This window comes from Galeopterus variegatus, unplaced genomic scaffold (assembly GCF_000696425.1).
Source record: "Galeopterus variegatus unplaced genomic scaffold, G_variegatus-3.0.2 Scaffold154, whole genome shotgun sequence".
Taxonomy (NCBI): domain Eukaryota; kingdom Metazoa; phylum Chordata; class Mammalia; order Dermoptera; family Cynocephalidae; genus Galeopterus; species Galeopterus variegatus.
In genome coordinates, this window is record NW_007726265.1 from 326,872 (window position 1) to 346,637 (window position 19,766).

At 48.3% G+C, this 19,766-nt stretch overlaps 1 protein-coding gene across 1 annotated transcript in view; it reads left to right on the forward strand.

The window, feature by feature from the left end:
• IL6R (interleukin 6 receptor) overlaps window positions 1-19,766 on the forward strand; it is an 85,467-nt gene that overhangs the window by 50,641 nt on the left and 15,060 nt on the right. Inside the window, exons 4-9 of the mRNA XM_008592849.1 lie at window positions 5,729-5,865; window positions 7,701-7,949; window positions 9,069-9,192; window positions 12,320-12,501; window positions 12,791-12,957; window positions 13,443-13,584. Of these exons, the coding sequence (XP_008591071.1) occupies window positions 5,729-5,865; window positions 7,701-7,949; window positions 9,069-9,192; window positions 12,320-12,501; window positions 12,791-12,957; window positions 13,443-13,584 (1,001 nt within the window). The remainder of the gene's footprint in view (window positions 1-5,728; window positions 5,866-7,700; window positions 7,950-9,068; window positions 9,193-12,319; window positions 12,502-12,790; window positions 12,958-13,442; window positions 13,585-19,766) is intronic.

A 19,766-nucleotide genomic window follows, 5' to 3' on the forward strand; every position in this document is an offset into this window, starting at 1 on the left:
GGGAGTTGTGGGATTGCTCGCTGGGGTTTATCCAGGTCCTAAACTCTTTCCCTTGAGGAATAGGAGGCGAGGGAAGTTGTGAGAATTTCCCTTCCCTACAGCTCTCAGGGAGAAAGAAGCATTTGTCTGAGGGCACCGGGATGAACTTGCCGTTATCCCTCTCCCAAAGTCATCAACTATGAAAATAGTAAATCCATAGATTAATTATGCTTTCAAGCTGGGTGTTGTCTGAGATCAACAGATGTACTTCCTGCCCTCTAAGAACAAATAGGTCGGGGGGATGGGATGCTGGACCACAGGAATGGGGGCCAGCAGGGACCCCCAGATCTCAGTCTGAACCCTCATTTTGCAGGGAAGGGGAGCAGCTCTGCCAGGGGCAGTGACATGCCCGCGGTTGCCTGGTTGGCAAGACAGGACTAGAACTCCTGTCACTTGACAACATAAGCTTCTTCCTCTATGCCAAGCAAGCTGCTTCCCGCTCTCAGAGATGTACTTTATTTATTTTTTAAATTTCTTTGGTTTTGGCGGCTGTCTGGGGAGGGGATCTGACCCTTACCTTGGTGTTACTAGCACCACTCTCTAACCAAGTGAGCTAACGGGCCAGCCCCTTAGACATGTACTTTATATTAAAGAACAAATCAAAGCAGGCATTTGTGTCAGCCTATCCCCACCCAATTAGTAGTCAGTGTCTGAACTGTGACCAAACCAGACACCAAGTGCATTTGATGGTTGAGGAGGAGCTTTTGGGAGGTTTGTTTTCCAGAGGGAATAGTGCCTTTTTAAAAAATTTTAGTCCTAGGTGAGGTACTTTCTCCTCCTCTCTGCAGAATCCCATTTCTTCTTAGGAGCCGGGAAAAAGGATGATCCCTCCCCAGGAGCAAAGAAGGCTCATAGTCCTTGGCTGCCTCTTTCTCTCTCCTGCCTCTGTGATGCCTTATGATGCACTAGGAGCTGGGGGACAGTTGGTTCATTCTCTCTTTTTTTTCTTAATTTTTACAAATTCATTTTTTATTGAAACATAATTGATTGTACATATCTGTGGGGTACAGCCTTGAATATCAATACCTGGGTACAATATGTGATACTCAAATCAGGATGGTTCATTCTTAAGGGGATTGGAAGAGAAATAGAAGCAAGAAGCAGCGTTGGCTCCTGTCCTGGAGGCTGGGGTTGGAGGCAGGGTGGGCACTGAGCTTTTACACACCTTTGCCAAGGCCTTCCTCTGCCTGCAGAGCCAGGTCTGATCCCCTTAGAGGGTGCCCACACCCTCCCTGTTCCCCATAGGTTCCATCTCCCTCTTTACTGTATTTCAGACACTCCAGAAACCAGCCTTCCCCAGGACTCTCAATTCTTGATGCCTTTGCACATACTGTTCCCTCTTTATGGAGTGCCATTCCCTGCAGCTTCACTTATCACACTCCCACTCATTTCTCAAGACCCAGCTCAGATCTCTCTTCCCCTTTCCGAATAATTTATCCCTCAACTCCCTCAATGTGTCAGTGACATTTATCCCAGGGTGGCCTGTATTACAGGTGGTTTTAAGTTTTCCACAGGGTTTTGTGGGGGTTAAACAAGATTATGATATGGAAAAGGTGGACAGCACTGCCAGCGCATAGTAGGTGTTCAATAACTGCCAGTTCTGTCTTATGGATTAGGAATTTCTGGCCTTGCACATCATGGTGCACAAAAATTCTTGAATTCTTAAGGAGGGGACAGGAACAGGCTTGCAGCCCTGGCTCCAGATGGTTGAGCAATTGCTCGAAGACAAATGCTAAATTGTGTGCTCTTTGCTGAATTTCAGCTTGCACAGCACCCGCCACACCCTTCCCCTCCACCCCACCCCCATCTCCCAGGGCCTGCTGTGTGCAGCTTGTCAGGCTTGGGTAGGAACGTGAGAATGGCCTGGTCATGTCTCCCAGGAGCAGGAAGGCGTGCTCTCAGGAGCCCCCTTCTCACCTGGTTCCCTGCTGTGGCCCCTGGCAGACTCCTAGGGAACAGAGAAACAGGGACACCTGGGGAGGAATTGAAGCTGAGCCCAGAGATGGTGCCTTGTGTCCACACGGGGATAAGGCCTGCAGGGGAAGGATGGGCCAGGGTGCAAGGTGTGGTGACAGTGACAGCATAGAGCTGTAAGGGTCGGTGGGTGCTCTGGTCTGAAGGTGCTCTCAGAAGCTACTGGCCCTGAAAAAAACCCACCCTTGCCCCACCCTGTCCCCCAGGGCCCACTGCGCCCTGCTCTCCCTTCTCTCTCCTCCCTGGATGTAATAAACCCAGGCTATGCAGCTTCTTTATTTTATATATATATATATATAATTAGAAGAGTAATACAAGCAACTTACAGAAAATTCAAAAACCACAGAAAGAGAAAAGGAAGAGAAAGAAATCACCTCTAGTGATTGCAGAGGGGGGCAGAGTACGATGGGAGGGCACTTCTGTGAACATCACTTCTTCAAAGAGCTGCTCACAAGGGACCCCCACCCCCCTCCCCCCTGGGTGTCACAGGGACTGACTCAGAGACTCTGGTCAGGAGGCAGAGGGCTGAGGGGGTGGGAGAGTGAGTGGGTGGGGCAGCACTACCCACTCTGACTTTAACAAATATATTTTCTTATGGTCTTTCCTCTATGAGTATTTATTGTGATCACTGTGCATACAGTGCTTTTAAAAGCATAGTTAACACAGTGTCATTTGCAGGTTCTGGAAGGAATAAATCTTGAAGCAGTGCTGTGACAGGCAATACTTGCCAATGGGTGGTTTATAATTAATCATTCCCTATTTAAAAAATAGTGAGTCAGTTTTAAAGATTCAGAAAACCATTACTCAAGTCCCTTGGCAGAGGAAGTGGCCATTATGTTGCTCCCTGCAGCTCTGCTTTTGTGGAAGAGAAAAAAAGTCTTTTTTTTTTTTCCATATTTCTATGAGCTGCCCAAATACTTTGGCCATTGTTAGCGAATGCAGGAACAGAACAGCCCCTGCTATTGTTCAGGCTGGTCCCTAACCATGGCAAGAGATTCCATCTGAACTGGGTAAGGGAAGTGACCAGAAAGATATTTCCTGGAACTGGCAAAGGCGGAAGCAGAAAAGAGAGCTCCCTCTGGCTCCAGGCTCACATTTTCTTTCCTCAGCATTTCCTGGCTGTACAACGCTAGCTCTTCTGATCCCCAGTGTGGGGTCTGCCCATTGCACATGAGGGGGCACCACTTAGACCACTGTCACCTGTGAATGGTGCCTCTGGGAGTTTTCAGTGTAGAGACCCTGTTCCTGTGGGCACTTCCTAGGTGCCCTACATTAAACAAACATGTGCTAAGCACCTACTGAATTCTATGATGAGTGGCTCACATGCATGGTTGGGGGTGGGGATCTGTATATAGTTGAGGACTGTGCCGTGTAAAAAATGCCAATGAAAGGACGATCCATCCGTGGTCCTTGACCCCCACCTTGGATTTTCATACAACCTGCACTTGTGTCTGTGATATGTCATTGCTCCTAAACTTCTTTGTGAATTCTTTTTTTTTTGTCCTTTTTGAGACTGGCCGCACCACGCTCAGCCAGTGAGCGCTGTGAACGCACCGGTCATACGGGCTCAGCCCGTGAATTCTTATGGGAACTCTTTTTTTTTTTTTGGAGGCTGGCAGGTAGGGGAATCTGAACCCGTGACCTTGGTGTTATAAGGCTGCGCTCTAACCAACTGAGCTAAGTGGCCAGCCCTCCTTGTGAATTCTGATTTCTGCTCATCCACTGAGAAAGGGATATTGCAAGCACTGCAGTGGGGCCACCCACCAGCAGACAGTCCTCTTTTGGCAGCGTCTCCATCTTTGTTCCTACAAGTTCATAATTTGTGCACGAATTTGATGTCTGCGTTAGGTTTTATCCTTATAGCTGCTTTATCAAGTGGAAAATGGAAAAGTGAAAATATTGATACAGTGACTAGGGGTGTCAGTGTGTCTTCTAAACTTCATTCAGGCACAGATGGAAATCTATATATGAGTGGACACGGCACACTGTTGCCTCCTTCAGGTGCTCACTGGACTTAAACACATTTGACTCTGTGTTCAGTTATGAAGGAAAGGGACTTGCGTGACACACACATATGTGCTAAGACCAGCAGTTCACTTTTTTTTTTTTTTAAAAAAAGATGACCGGGGCCGGCCCGTGGCTCACTCGGTAGAGTGCGGTGCTGATAACACCAAGGCCGCGGGCACTCAGGGCCCACTCGGCTCTGTGACTGCTGGGGGTGAAACAGGCCCCTGGAAAGAGGTGATTGTGGGCCCTGCTTTTCCTCTTGGGTGGCCCACTTTCACACCCGTAATAACTTCGTATAGCATACATTATACGACCTTGATTTGGTGTTATCAGCACCACACTCTACCGAGTGAGCCACGGGCCGGCCCCAGCAGTTCACTTTTAGGGAAGTTCTTGGGCAAGCATGCCAAGAGTCATGTACAAGAAACTTGATATCCACAATCTTTGATATGACAAAACACTGGAAATGACCCAAACCTCCCTCAATGGGAGAATGATGGAGGTCACAGAATGGAATATTATATAGCAGTGAAAATGAATGCATTAGGGCCGGCCTGGTGGCGCACTGGATAGTGCGCCGCTTGGGAAGTGCGGCGGTGCTCCCGCCCGAGGGTTCGGATCCCGCATACAGACCGGTTCCCGCTCACTGGCTGAGCGAGGCGCGGGAGCAACACCGAGGGTTGCGATCCCGTTGCCGGTCCCCGGTCCGGTGCGGGGGCAACACTGAGGGTTGTGATCCGTTACCGGACACGGAAAAAGACAAAAGACAAAAAAAAAAAAAAAAGAAAGAAAATGAATGCATTATAGCTACATGTAAATGAAATATAGAAACATGAATGAAAAACGCATGTCACAGAAGTCTACATACAAACCTTTTATATAAAGGCTCAAAAATCAAGCAAAGTTCAGAAAAAGTTAGGGATCCATAGGTAGTGAACCTATTTTTAAAAGTAAGGGAGTGATAAACCCCAAACGTCACACTGTATAGGTAGGGAGGCTGGAGGATGGGGAAGCCCAGAGGGAGCTTCAGAGACAATGTTCATGCTAGTTTTTAGGTTGGTGGGAGCTCCTGGATATTTTATGCTTATATTCACATTCATATTATTATATTATTATAATAATTTGCATGTGTTCAATATTATGTAATACAACGTTTGTCAGTGGACTTTGACTTCCAGGGACTCTTATTTTCTGAGGCAAGTCCATTCAGGGGAGCACTGTGTGCTCTGTCCCAGCTCTGCAGCAGCAAATATGTCTTACATCTCTCAAGGGCAGGGTCTCTTTGATGCTGGATTGTATCCTCACCCATGCCTGGCTGCTGGGGCTTCCTTGAATGCTTGTTGAACATAGGACAGAGGGAAGGCCCTCCTTGTCCACTGGGGGGGAAAGTGAGGCCAGAGGGGTCTAAGGGACCTGCCCAAACTCATCTGGCCGCAAGGTGACAAGTCAGGGGCTCTGGTGGTGAAGAAAAAAACCTTAGATGACTGACTGCCTCCCTGGCCTTGCCTCCGTCCCTTTTCTGCCATCCTTGGGGTAGAGGGTCCCAGGGTGGAGGACTCTGGCTCCAAGTGGTAAAGTGAGAAGGAACCTTGGAGGGCATCTGTGGAGCCAGGGAGTGCCGATGCCAGGCACTCTGTGACAGTCTTCCCTGGTTTCGGGAGTGTTATCCACCTGGGAGTCACTGATCCTTACTCCTCCTCTCTGACAGCTGCCTCGGATGGGGGGTGGCGGAAGGGCAGCCTGCCAAGCATGAGATAAAAACTACTCCCAAGCAAGAAGGCTTTGCAGGCCAGAGAGAGACAGACACTTGTGCTCGTCCTCCGTCCCAGGAGCTCGGGCGGGGAGGTGAGGTCAGGCACTCAGGCAGCTGCTGAGCCACTCTGAAATCTTTGGCCAGGTTAATTGCTGCTGCTTGCTAATAAATGGCTATACATTTGGCTTGAAGGACCAAGTGTGCTTAACATGAAAATTAGTCGTTCCCTGGCTTCCGTTCCCTCAGCTGGTTGGACTAACTTAATTTTTTTTTTCATACAATGCTTTTACGGGGTCTGAACCCTGGACCTTGATGTTAGAAGGCCATGCTCTAACCAACAGCTAACCAACCAGCCCGGACTAATTTAATTGATTGGTTAGTAAATTAGTCCAAGGCAGTTCTGCTAATTTTTATCTTAGATTCTGTGAATCTGTAACCTGTACTCAAAAAATAAATAAATAAATAAATAAAATACCAGTTTACTTGTTCCTTTAATCTTTAATCTTCTTTTCCTTGAGTAGCAGAACACACATGATTCCTTTCAGGGGCTGGGGAATGCATTTGTTCTTTTTTACCTTACGATTTGGTCCCTAGAATAAAAATAACATTGCCAGAAGTTTTTTTTTTTTTTTTTAAAGTTGACCGGTAAGGGGATCTTAACCCTTGACTTGGTGTTGTCTGCACCACGCTCACCCAGTGAGCGAACCGGCCATCCCTATATGGGATCCGAACCCGTGGCCTTGGTGTTATCAGCACCACACTTTCCCGAGTGAGCCACAGGCCGGCCCGCCAGAAGTGTTTTTTAATAGGTAGGTGTAGGATACTGGAGGGAGCCCATGGAACAGAGAATCAGAAGACCTGGTGAGCTGACTTGGTGATCTTGTGCAGATCCCGATTCTTCTGTGCCTCAGCTACCATCTGTAAAATGGGCATACCTATGATTCTGAGACTTCCTGTGTGTTCGTGCATTCAGGGAGTCCCACTGGGGTACCTGGCATTCATTCATCTGTGCATTCACCACATGCTCAGGGGGTCCCTGCCATGTGCCAACGTTCTAGGCACTGGAAGATAATGGAGAACAAAACACGGTGCCTAGGGCCGGCCCAGTGGCGCACTGGAGAGTGCGCCGCCTGGGAGTGCGGCAGCGCTCACGCCGAGGGTTCAGATCCCATGTGGAGACCGGTTCCCGCTCACTGGCTAAGCGTGGTGCGGGCGCGACACCGAGGGTTGCGATCCCATTACCGGTCAGTAAAAAAGACAAAAAGTAATAATAAAAAAAAAACAAAACAGGGTGCCTATGCTTGTGGTGCTTGGAGTCTTCAGGGGAAGACAGACACGAAATTGGTAATTATTTGGTAGCATGTGGGTGACAGGGTGGCAAGGTAGCACCAAATGGGGGCTTAATCCAGCTGGGGCACAGGGAAGGCCCCTGGGGAAGGGATGTTTAGGCTGAGACCTGACACAGGAGGAGCCACTGTGGGATGGTTGAGGGAGAGTGAGCGGGAGAAGAGCACAGGGGTGGGGGGTGTGGGGGTGTCTGTACTTTCTAAGGGGGTGGGGAGAGATGAGGCCTCAAGTGTCAGCAGGGGCAGATGGTGGAAGGCCCTGTGGGCCATGCTGAGGAGCTTGAACTTTATCCCGTGGACAGTGGCAGGTCCCTGAAGGGTTTTCTAATTAAGGGAGTGGGGTGACCAGCTTGTGGCTTTAGAAGGCTCATTCAGGCAGCTGGGTGGAGAGGGCCAGGCTGGGCAGTCCACAGGGAGGCCGTTGCCTGAATCTAGGCAAAGGTGACAGTGGCATGCCTGGACCAGTGGAAAGACTCGAGAGAGGTTTAGGACTGAGGCCTCTTGTGGTTTCCCCAAAGCAGAATGAAGTCCCTTTCTCAGATTGCTCTGGGCTTACCAAGTGTCTCTCCTCCTTCCTCCAGAGGTGGCAAATGGTGTGCTGACCAGCCTGCCGGGGGCCAGCGTTACCCTGACCTGCCCAGGGGGAGAACCAGCAGACAATGCCACTGTTCACTGGGTGCTCAGAAATCTGGTCGCCAGCTCACTCCACATCAGATGGGCCAGTGTGGGTAGGAGGCTGCTTCTGAGGTCGGTGCAGCCCAGTGACTCTGGAAACTATTCGTGCTACCAGGATGGCCACCCAGCTGGGACTGTGCACCTGCTGGTGGATGGTGAGTTGTGTGCTCAGAGCTCAGAGATGGTTCCCAGGACAGCTCCATTGCCCCTAAGAAACTTGGCTCTGTGCATTCCAGAGAAATCCTCTGCCTGACCCTTTTAACGCCTGTTATTTCCTTGGCCTGACAGTTTTGGGGAAAGGCCCAGTGATGTCTGCCAGTGAGATGCTGGCAGAAATTCTGGCGGGATGGGGGATCTGGCTGAGGGGGAACGCTGTCTACCTGGCCTTGTGAAGTAGGGCTTTTGGTGGATTGGGTTATAGTGTGGGGCCAGGCAGCCTTGGTTTGAATCCTGCTCTTTCACATACAGCTTAACTCCTCTGCCCTTCAGTTTCTCTTGGGCAAAATAAGGTTAATTTTATTACCTTACCTTAGAGTTGGTGTAAAGATGAAATGAGTTTATATGTGTGTGTATGTAGTCACACACACATGGTGCTGAAAACTCTGCATAGCACATACTGAGATCTCAAAGTAGCTATTCTTGTTTCTAGAATTAGCAGGTTCTTAGCTTCCTTACATCTAGATAAAGACTTCATAGAGCTGATGCTCTGTGTGCCAAGCCCTGTGCTAAGGCACTGCCTTCCTGGTTCTCATGCAATCCTTCCAACCCTGTGAGGGAAATGAGGGAAAGCAGTATTATTATATTACCATCAGTTAATTTTATAGATAAGGAAACTGAAGCAAGGTTGGGACTTGCCCAAGGCCACACAACCAGGTCTGTGTGACTCCAAAGACCTTACTTTTTTTGGTGGCTGATCGGTATGGGGATCCAAACCCTTCACTTTGGTGTTATAACAACATGTTCTAACCATCTGACCTAACTGGCTAGCCCTTCATGCCCCTATTTTTTGGATGATCGGAGCTTCCCTTTCTTTGTCCAGGATCCGCTTCCAGCCTGACATGAGGACTTAGGTGACCCTTAATTTTCCAGCCACAATTAGATCCCCATGTGGTTGAGTTAGGCCATGATGTCCTGGCCATTTCTGGCTCCAGGGCCAGGGGCTAAGGGCTGAGCCAAGTGCTCCCTGCAGAGGGGAGGCCACTCACTACCCATGAGGTCAGGTGCGCTCCGAGGAAGCCCCGCTGCCTCCTTACTCTGCTGCGCTCTCCTTTCAGTTCCTCCAGAGGAGCCCCAGCTCACCTGCTTCCGGAAGAGCCCCCTCAGCAAGGTTTGTTGTGAGTGGAGTCCTCCGAGACCCCCTTCGCCGATGACCAAGGCTGTGCTAGTAGTGAGGAAGCTGTAAGTATCTCGGGCTGGACCTGTGTTTATGTCCACACCGTCCTTGCCGAGGTCCCCGGAGTGGTGGAGAGGCTTGCAAAGGAACCCAGTAGAGCTGGCCAGCCAGTGATTCCAAAGTGTTATCATAGAAAGTAATGCCTTTGGGATAAGGAGGAGGGAATAGGAGGGCACTGAGAGTTTCTTTTGACTACTCGCCCGGTGCTGGGCACTGCGCTTCGTACTTGGTCCTATCAACTTTTTAGCTATCACGACAGCTATGAGAAGTGGTTGTTATTTTTCTTACTTAACAGATGGAGAAACTGAGATTCAGAGAGATTGATCAGCCTGGTTTAGGTTATCTAGCTGGTAAGGGGCTCTGCTGGGAATCCAATCCCATTCTGTCTGATTTCATTAAAAGTTCAAAGGTTTTGGGCGTTGCTCTGAAGAAGATGCAGATATCCCTGTCTCTGGGAGCCCATTATCAGTATCTTGACCCTGTGAGCTTATCAGGCTCTTTGCATTACAAAGGCAGATGAGAGGAAGTGGTAATGGGGGGGGGGAGAGAAGTCACCTTGCCTGGGGGTCCCTGCTCGAGTGGGAGGACCTGCGATGGGTTCAGGCATGGGTGTAGAGGAGGTGGAAGATGCTGAAAACAAACTGACCTCTGCAGTTTTGCCTGTTTCCATCCCCACACCAAGGTCTCCTTAGTCTAGATGTTTATACTGAGTTTGAGCTGTCAGTCATCGGAGTACAGTAGTCCCCCCTTATCTTTGAGGGATACATTCCAAGATGCCACAGTGGATGCTTGAAACCGCAGATAGTATAGAACCCTATATGTACTATGTTTTTTCCTATGGATATATACCTTTGATAAAGTTTAATTTATAAATTAGGCACAGTAAAAGATAAACAACAATAACTAAGAATAAAATAGGACATTTATAACAATATACTGTAATAAAAGTTATGGGAGTGAGGTCTCTCTCTCAAAATATCTTATTGTACCGTACTCACCCTTCTTGTGATGATGTGAGATGATAAAATGCCCACGTGAGGAGATGAAGTGAAGTGAGTGATGCAGGCATGTGACGTAGTGTTAGGTTACTCTTGACCTGACAGTACCCAAGAAGGAGGATCAACTGCTTCGGGTGATCCTGGATCTTCAGGCCATGATGATGGGGATGTTGGATGTCAGGAGCAGAGGATGCGGGTGACTAATGTCGGGCAGCGTCTGCATTGTGGATACACTGGACAAAAGGATGATTCACTTCCTGGGCGGGATGTGAGACCTCAGAACAGGGCACAATTTAAAATGTATTGTTTATTTCTGAAATTTCCCATTTAATATTTTCAGACCTTAGTTGACTGTGGTTAACTGAAACCATGGTTAAGGAGGGGACTATTGTATCAAAAAATCAGCAGTGACTTCAACAGGGTGGTTTGGCTTCCATTTGTGTCTGTCTCCAGGTAGTCACTAGGTGGCTGGCAGTAATATGTATGTTCTGGCCTCTACACTGGGAGTGTAGATTACCCATCTGCAAATGGTACAGCTGCCATTAGGACTATTAGCTCACACCCCAAGTAGGGAAGACCAGAAAGCCTCACAATGGAAAGCCGGGTTTGGATATACATTGCCTGGGATGTGGAAGGCTTTCATCCATAGAGAGGATTAAACAGGGTAGACACAGCGGCCTGAGCTTCCCAGCCCAGGCATGGAAAGCTTATTCATTTTTTTTTTTTTTTTTTTTTTAAAAGATGACCGGTAAGGGGATCTTAACCCTCGACTTGGTGTTGTCAGCACCACGCTCAGCCAGTGAGCGAACCGGCCATCCCTATATGGGATCCGAACCCGTGGCCTTGGTGTTATCAGCACCGCACTCTCCCGAGTGAGCCACAGGCCGGCCCAAGCTTATTCATTTTTGACACTTCAACTAGAATACTTTGTTGGCAGTAAGAGTAGGAGACAACAAAGTGTTTTAGCTCACACCCTCCTCCTGCCAGCAGCCTGGGGGCTGGCATCTGCTTTGAAAAGACAGCAGAGCTATTGAGTACCTTTGAAATGAGGAAAGTGGGGAGGGGGAGCCTCAGGGACCCTGTATCCACTCAGGGCCCACTCGGCTCTGTGACTGCTGGGGGTGAAACAGGCCCCTGGAAAGAGGTGATTGTGGGCCCTGCTTTTCCTCTTGGGTGGCCCACTTTCACACCTTCCCCCGACTAAGCTTGCGCACTCTTCCTTCCACGTTTGGCGAGTTCAGCGTGTGCCTTGGATGAAGTGCTGTGCTGGGGCTGTGGGAGCTCCTGCCCTCAGACACTAAACCAGCTGATGAGCAGCCTTCCCAGTGCTGGGTGGAATGGAAGCCTGGGGGGTGTTGGAGGGACGGAGGGTGGAAGACTCCAACTCAGACTGGGAAGTTGGGGCAGGCCTCCCAGAAGAAGAGAGTTTGTCCCATGTGCTGGACTCAGCCTTAGCCCAGGGTGGAGTGGCTGCCGTGCATCACATGCCCATACACGTCATCATGGGTGAAATGTCAGGCTCCAGGCCAAGTGGGATGGTGTCTGACTCACTTCAGTGTCTTCAGTCACCCAAAATCCTTTTCTGGACTCACCTGCCGGAAATACCGCATCTCTCTGTGAACCCTCTAGCACTCTGTGCTTCTGGAATGGCATTTTTACTGGGTGTCTAGTCATCTGAGGGTGGGTGTTTTCTGTTCATGTCCTGAGGCCAGGGTGGGGTCTCTCGTTTAATTTCTGCATTTCCCCACAGCTCCAAGAACACAGGACCTGGCATAAACCCAGAGCTTACCGTGTAGCTGCTGCCTAAGTGAGTGGCTGGGCCCTCTAGTCCAGCACCCTCACTTCTCTGTGCCAGGTGCTAAACTAGATGTTTTACATACATTTTTCAGTTAATCCTAACAGAACTCCTATGAGGTAGACACTATTAACATTCTCATTTTCAAATGAGAAAAAAGATACTCAGAAATTGAATAATTTACTCAGTCACAAAAGCCAGTAAGTCTGGAGCTGGGATTCAAACCCAGGGTTAGACTTCAGAGCCTGAGCTCCTAGCCCCTGGCCCTGACCTTCTCTCCACTCTTGAATAAGTGCAGAAACTGATAGGCAAGGCCTGCCTTTGCTTTGTGTCCGACAGTCAGTACAGTCCACTAGAAGAATTCCAGGAGCCCTGCCAGTATTCTCAGCAGTCCCAGAAATTCTCCTGCCAATTGGCAGTCCCGGAGGGAGACAATTCTGTCTACATAGTGTCCTTGTGCGTAGCCAACGGCGTCGGGAGCAAGTCCAGCAAAACCCAGATATTTGACGGTTATGAAATCCGTAAGTGACCTCTTCCCCACCCTCCAGCTGTTTTCCTCTCTTCTGATTTAATACTCCTATTGACTTCTCAGAAGGGGCAGGGAAGGGGTGGTTGAGGGGTTTGGTGAGCTGGTGCTTTTTGGGCGTTGCTTGCCAGGAGGTCAGACTGATGGACGTGGGCCCTGTCAAGGTGTGCATGGGGAGTGGTCTGGGGCTGGGGTGGTCCTGCCTGGATGGGGGTCTGCAGATTCTTCATGGGTCTCTGCACCATGTTGACTGCTGCACAGGAGCCATGCTCACTTTCCCACAGTGCAGCCCGACCCACCGGTCAACATCACGGTCACTGCCGTGGATGGAAAACCCCGCCGGCTCAGTGTCACCTGGCAAGACCCCGACTCCTGGAACTCAAATTTCTACAGACTACGCTTTGAGCTTCGATACCGGGCTGAACGGTCAAAGATATTCACAACATGGATGGTAAGTTTATCTTTTACTTTTGGACAGAAAAATTCCCCTAGATACTTGAGGGTAGCAGAGAAAAAAAAAGGTTTCTAGGCCCTGCTTTGTAATTTACCACCTGCATGGTCTTGGGTAAGTCTTTTCAGTTCTGAGCCTTCGTTGTCTTGTTTATCAAATGAGAATAATACTACCAGGCCAATCTCCTCTTCACAGGCCTGTCTGTGAGAATGAGAGTACGGCCAGGGAAGGGATTTGGGCTGTGAGCACGCCAAGGCTTGTGGCTTGCAGGATTCTGCAGTGCGTTGGGTGGGGGCAGTGACTTACAGCTTCAGCCTGTGTTGGTCCCGAGGGCAGCCGCATCTCACCCTGAGCCTCCAGGCTGGTCTGAGACTTCGGAGCATCTCTGCCAGTTGGGTGGTGAAGGGCGCCGTCTCCCTGTGAAGCTGCCTAACCAGCACCCCCTCCGGGCCCCATCCCAGACTCGTGATGCCTCCCACCCTCAGGTCAAGGATCTACAGCATCACTGCATCATCTACGACGCCTGGAGCGGCGTGAGGCATGTGGTGCAACTTCGGGCCCAGGAGGAGTTTGGGCATGGCTTGTGGAGTGAGTGGAGCCCAGAGGCCATGGGCACCCCGTGGACAGGTACTGTGGAGGGCTTAGAAGAAAGAAGGGCTGTTTCAGTTTTGTCACTATATCAGTCATCTATTGCTGTGTGACAAGTCACCCCAAAACTATCTGCTTGAGATTCTGAAATAAGTCAACCAGGAACTCTTCTGCTGGCTTTGCCTGAATCACTAATGCAGCTCCACCATGTCTGGATGGCCCAAGGTGGCCTCACTCACGTGTCTGGTGGGTGGTGCTGGCTGGTGGCTGGTGGTGGTTCTCCCTGTAGCCCAGACTCAGGGGAGTTGGGGGAGGAGGGGATGGGTATAGTGGGGGCAGGGGGTGACAATCACTCTGCAACTGGATGGGAGGAGCTGCGAAGAATTGTAGCCATATGATTGTATTTAATCTATGATAGTTGCTAATGCTTTTTATTTGTTAAAAGTAATAATAATTGCCTTTTGGGGACTATTGAAATTAATGTGTTTGTTATAGAACATGAAAAACTACAGAAATACATGAAGGAGATAATGATGATCACCAGTATTTTTATTTACCACCTACAGAAAACAAGCGAGAGGGCCGGCCCGTGGCTCACTCGGGAGAGTGTGGTGCTGATAACACCAAGGCCACAGGTTTAGATCCCTATGTAGGGATGGCTGGTTAGCTCACTTCAGAGAGCGTGGTGCTGACAACACCAGGTCAAGGGTTAAGATCCCCTTACCGGTCATCTTTTAAAAAAAAAAAGAAAAAAAGAAAGAAAGAAAGAAAATAAGTGAGAACATTTTAGTACACTTCTTTCCTTTTTCTAGGTACATTTATGTGTATTTTTATGTGTGCATATGTATGTATAGATATATAAATATAGTATTATGAGCATTCTCCATGTTGTCAAGTATTTTCTGGAAATATATTATTTAGTAACTGCATGATTAATATTTTCTTTTCACCCATGGAAGTTTTTTTTTTTTTTTTAACTTTTAAAGTTTTTAAAAAAAATCAAATTAATTCATGCCAAAGAAGTAAAGAAAGGCTTATAATACCAAGCAGTGGTCCCTTGGCCCATCCCTTTTGTTTCTAGTCCAGCTAGGAAGCTGTTTGACTCTTTCTGTTTCTAGTTCTACTGTTGGTGCTCTCCTTGACTCTAAACAACAAGCTTATATGGCTGAGTTTTTTTCTGATAAGACAACTTGAGACATTATCTACTGACACCCTGCTGTGAAAGTTTAGGACTTGGCAGACCTGGAATGCAGAACTGTTTGCAACCACAGCCCTGAGGTGGTCAACCAGCCTGGGCTTGAATGTGTCCAGAGACGGAGAGCTCACTACCCTTTGTAGCAGTTCATTTCACTGTTCCCAGTGTTGTTATCGTAGAGTGGCTTCCAGGCTCACTTTGTGGTCAGATCTCTTCAGTCCTGTGACATAGCTGAACCAAATTAATCATTCTTAAATACTTGACAATCAAAAAAATAAAATAAAATAAAAAAAGAAGATACCCATTTATTGAGAGTGTGTGTATAAAGAGAAAAAGATAGAAATGACATCAATTGCCCAGTCCCATTTCCACCTCTGCCACTTTCTCCCAGCCCTGACACCAAGAAGAAGACTTTTACAAAGCTATGCATTTTCTCCCAGATTGGATGGTACCATGTGATGGGTCCTCCTTGTCCCTGGCTTTGAACTATGGGGTCCTTGCCCTTGTCTTTCCTATCCTGGGGAGAGCCAGAGGAGTGGGCTTTGGGCTTAGGGTGTTGTCTTAGTTAGACACATATAATATCAAATGCAGGCTCAGCTCTTTGTTGGTGCTTTCTCCACCTCCTGTTCATCAAGAGCAGGGGGCAGCTTGCTACTGGGCCCTCTTCTCAAAAGCTTACTTTCTGCTAAGACCTGGACAAGAACGGGAGCGTAACTACTATATCCTGCTTAGGAAGACCATTTAAATAAATCAGAATATCCTTCAAGCTAGATTGTGTTGACCTGTCCATGGTTTTCTTTTGATTTGTATATACTTTGAGTATATACAAATGTAACACACCCATTATCTGAGTGCTTTTGCAAGGGGATAAAATCAGTTACGACATGGTGCAGAGGAAATGCTCTGGATACAGACTGACACTTGTTTTACCTGTTTTTCCAATCACTTAGCTTAGGTACTCATAAGCAGATTTAAAAACTCCTGATTTGTTAGAAAGTTCCTTCTTTTTAAAAAACTTTTAATTGTGGCAAAATATACATGACATAAAATTGACCATTTCGATTATGTTTAATCACACAGTTCTGGGGCATTCAGTACATTCACATTGTTGTGCGACCTTCACCACTGTGCATCTCCAGAACTGTTTTTCACCTTACAGAACTGAAATTCTGTATCTGTTAAACAGTGAGTACCCATTCAACCTACCCCCAGCCCCTGCAACCACTATTCTACTTTCTGTCTCTAAGAATTTGACTGTTCTAGGTGCTTCAAATAAGTGGAATCAGATAGTATTTGTCCATTGGTGACTGGCTTACTTCACTTAGCATAATGTCTTCAAGGTTCATTCATGTTGTAACATGCATCAGAATTTCCTCCCTTTTTTTTTAAAAGATGACCGGTAAGGGGATCTCAACCCTTGACTTGGTGTTGTCAGCACCACGCTCAGCCAGTGAGCGAACCGGCCATCCCTATATGGGATCCGAACCCGTGGCCTTGGTGTTATCAGCACCACACTCTCCCGAGTGAGCCATAGGCCGGCCCGAATTTCCTCCCTTTTTAAAGCTGAATAATATTCTATAGCATAGAGAAACCAAATTTTGTTTATTTGTTCATCTGTCAAGGAACTCTTAGGTTGCTTTCACCTTTGGGTTGTGAATAATGCTACTATGACCATGGGTGTTTAAATGTCAGTTCGAGTCACTGCTTTCATTTCTTTTGTGTACATACCCAGAAGTGGGATTGCTGCATCACATGGCAATTCTATTTTTAATTTTATGAGGAACCAAGATACTGTTTTCCACAGCAGCTGCACCGTTTTACATTCACACCAGAGTGCACAAGGGGTCCAGTTTTTCCACATCCTCGCTGACGCTTGTTATTTTCCACTTTCTGGATAATAGCCATCCTTATGGGTATGAAGTGGTATCTCATTGTGGCTTTGGTTTGCATTTCCCTAATGATTAGTGATGTTGAGCATCTTTTCATGTGCTTGTTAGCTGTTTGTATACCTTCTTTGGAGAAATGTCCTTTCAGGAAGAAAGTTCTTTCTCATGTAAGCCCAACTCTGGCCTCACTGGCCCTGGCTCTGTCCTCTGGAGTGACTCATGACAAATGTCCTAGTCTGCTCTCTCTGAATTCTTCTGGAGTTCCCAGAGGACCTGCTTGGGCTCCTCTTCCCAGGCTGTTGCATGGGATGGTTTGCATGTTCCTCACCTGTCTGGTCACCTTTCCCTGAATCTGGTCTTATTTGTGGATGTCCTTCTCAAATTGATGACATCCTCCCTCCAGTGGAAGATGGCATAGCAGGGGCCATCTGGCCAGCACTGGGTACAGTCTCTGACTTTCCAGCCTCAGGTCACTGTGCTTCTGTGACCTGCTGGAGTGACCACGTGAGCTCAGATAGAATGCATGATTTTTTTGGTCCTTTCTGGCCACACCCAGTGAGTGCTGTGAGTGCACCGGTCATCCCTATATAGGATCCGAACCCGCGGCGGGAGCGCTGCTGCGCTCCCAGCGCCGCACTCTCCCGAGTGTGCCACGGGCTCGGCCTGAATGCATGATTTTTTTCACATAAGCTGCCGAAGAGTTTGAGCTCCCCATCCTGTGCGTATGTGGTTTGGCGGAAGGGGGGTGTCTTCAGAACTCCAGTGGTGAATATGTCCAAGAGAGAAATCTCTTGCTCTGGCAGAGCAAGAAGAACTTGAGTGATTCTGATTCTAGAAGGATTTAGGTTGGAAATTGGGGAGCAGTTCTGGAAAAGGAGAGCGCTGGTAGAATAGTAGGTGATGTGTGTTTTACCAACAGTGGAGTCATTCAGCTGTTTGGGACAAGTCAATGCACTAGATGTGACATCAATGGGTTTTCCCACCCCAAGGACTTTCAGCTGTCAAAGCCCAGAGAGACAGGACACCCCTGCCTCCCAGGTGTGGGGTGTTGACCTCTGGGGAACACAGATGTCAAACACACTGGACCTGGGAATTAGGTTGTATGCCATTAGTAAATTGTTTCACTTCTCAGAGTCTTGGTCTTTTCATCTGTAAAGTAGGGATGATGCGGCCTATCTTGTCTCCTTTGGAGAGTTTTTATAAGTCCAGTGAAAAAATATTCATACTGTACATGTAAGGGGATTAGCAATTACAGGACCATGTTGGTTCTTGGGATGAGGAAAGTGAAGCTATGGGGATCCCACAGTCACTGTCCTAGATGCCATCCTGGACCCACTGAGTTGGAATCTGGAGGGATAAGTAGAGTGGGTAGTTTGAGAAAGCTTTCCTGGTGATTTTAGTATGTGCTGGGGGGCTGGGAGGGGGTGCTCTATTGTAATATAGCTCAGTAAGGCTGTGGGGCCACCAGTTCTGTAGAAGTGGTTTAGAGATAGCAGAAGAACTTCTTGGAGGAGGTGACATTTGTGTTTTGTCTTGGGGGGGGTGTCTCAGAGAGAAAATGGAGATAGCAGGTGGAGAGGACAGCAGGTGTGAAGCGTGGAGCTGTGAACAAGGGGAGGGTGATGGGGAGCTGCTTGGTGAGGCTGGAGGACAGGTGCGTGGATGGGAGGTCTGAGCGGGGCAGCTGGAGGCCCGCCTTGGAGGGCCCGTTTGGGAGTGGAGGGAGGGGGGCTGGGGAGCCTGGATTTCAGCGGATGCTGCCCCTTTTAGGCTGTGGCCCCAGCACGGCCTTCTGTATGAAGGTCACACTGTCTTGGGGACCCTGCTCCTGCCAGCATGGCCAGGTCACTGCTGTCAGCCCCGGTGGTAGTGGCTCAGTAAGATTGTGCCACTGATGTTAGGGCAGGAAAAACAGGCTGGTGCCCTTAGTGCAGGGAGCAGGGATTATATGTGGACGGGGCACTGTCAGCAGCTCTCTCCCGAGTGGGAGTTCTCCTGGATCTGTCCTCTCCTGGTGGGGAAGTCTCCCTGATCACATATAGAATTTGTGGGTCCCTAAGAGGCCCTTTTCAAAGTGAGCATGGGGTGAAGTGCCTGGGGAAAGCCCATTAGGTATAAGTGTTATTTCTTGCTTCTCACAAATCCCTTTAACTCTCTTATTCCCCAAGAATGGGAGTAGCACCAGTCGGAGGAGGTGCTAGAGGTTTGTACTTGCAAGGCACATGGGTGCCCCGAGGCCAGGGCTGGGGCCCTGGCCTACATACCTGTAGCTACATGTTGTCTTCTCAAATCCTTTGGCTATCCCTCTAGGGGAGTTCTGTCTTGTTCCTCTTCTCAGAGCCCCACGTGGGACATCCTGCAGCTTATTTCTATTTATTTATTTATTTTTTAATGACCGGTAAGGGGATCTTAACCCTTGACTTGGTGTTGTCAGCACCACGCTCTCCCCCCTGAGCCACGGACCGGCCCTATCCTGCAGGTTAAAGAGTGCTTGGTTCCACCTTTCTGGAGATCTTGCCCTGTTTCACTCCTCCACATGGCACCCCTCTCATTCCTCCTTCTGTGCATTTTCTGCAGCTTTCTCAAACCACCCATTCCACTGGGTACCCTACCTGCTTCTACCGTGTCACCTGCCACTTGGTACAGAGTGCTGGCTGTGGAGTCAGACAGACTTGGGTCTAGTTTCTGGCTCTGCTTCTTACTAGCTGGGGAAGTACCTAACTCAGCCTCAGTTTGCTTATTTGTCAAGTGGGCATAATAATGCCTGCCTGAAAAAAACCCCCCAAACCAAAACACCTGTCTCACAGCGTTATGAGGCTTCAAGATGGAAAGCGATTAGCAAAGAGTCTGGCATGTATAAATGTGTAATAAATACCATTACTATTAATGTAATGTAATAAAATAGCATTACTATTTTACCTGTGTCTCCTGCCAAACCTGTCTCTTGAGCTCTGGATTCCGATCTCTACTCTGCCCAGACATCTGCCCAGGTCCTTCCTCCTGCACCACATACTTGGAACCAGACAGTTTTGGTTTAGATTCTAGATTTGCCACATGCTACTTTGAGCAAGTTATTTAACCTCTCTGCACCTGTTTCCTTTTCTTTTTTTTTTTTTTTTTTTTTTTTTTTTTTTTTTTTT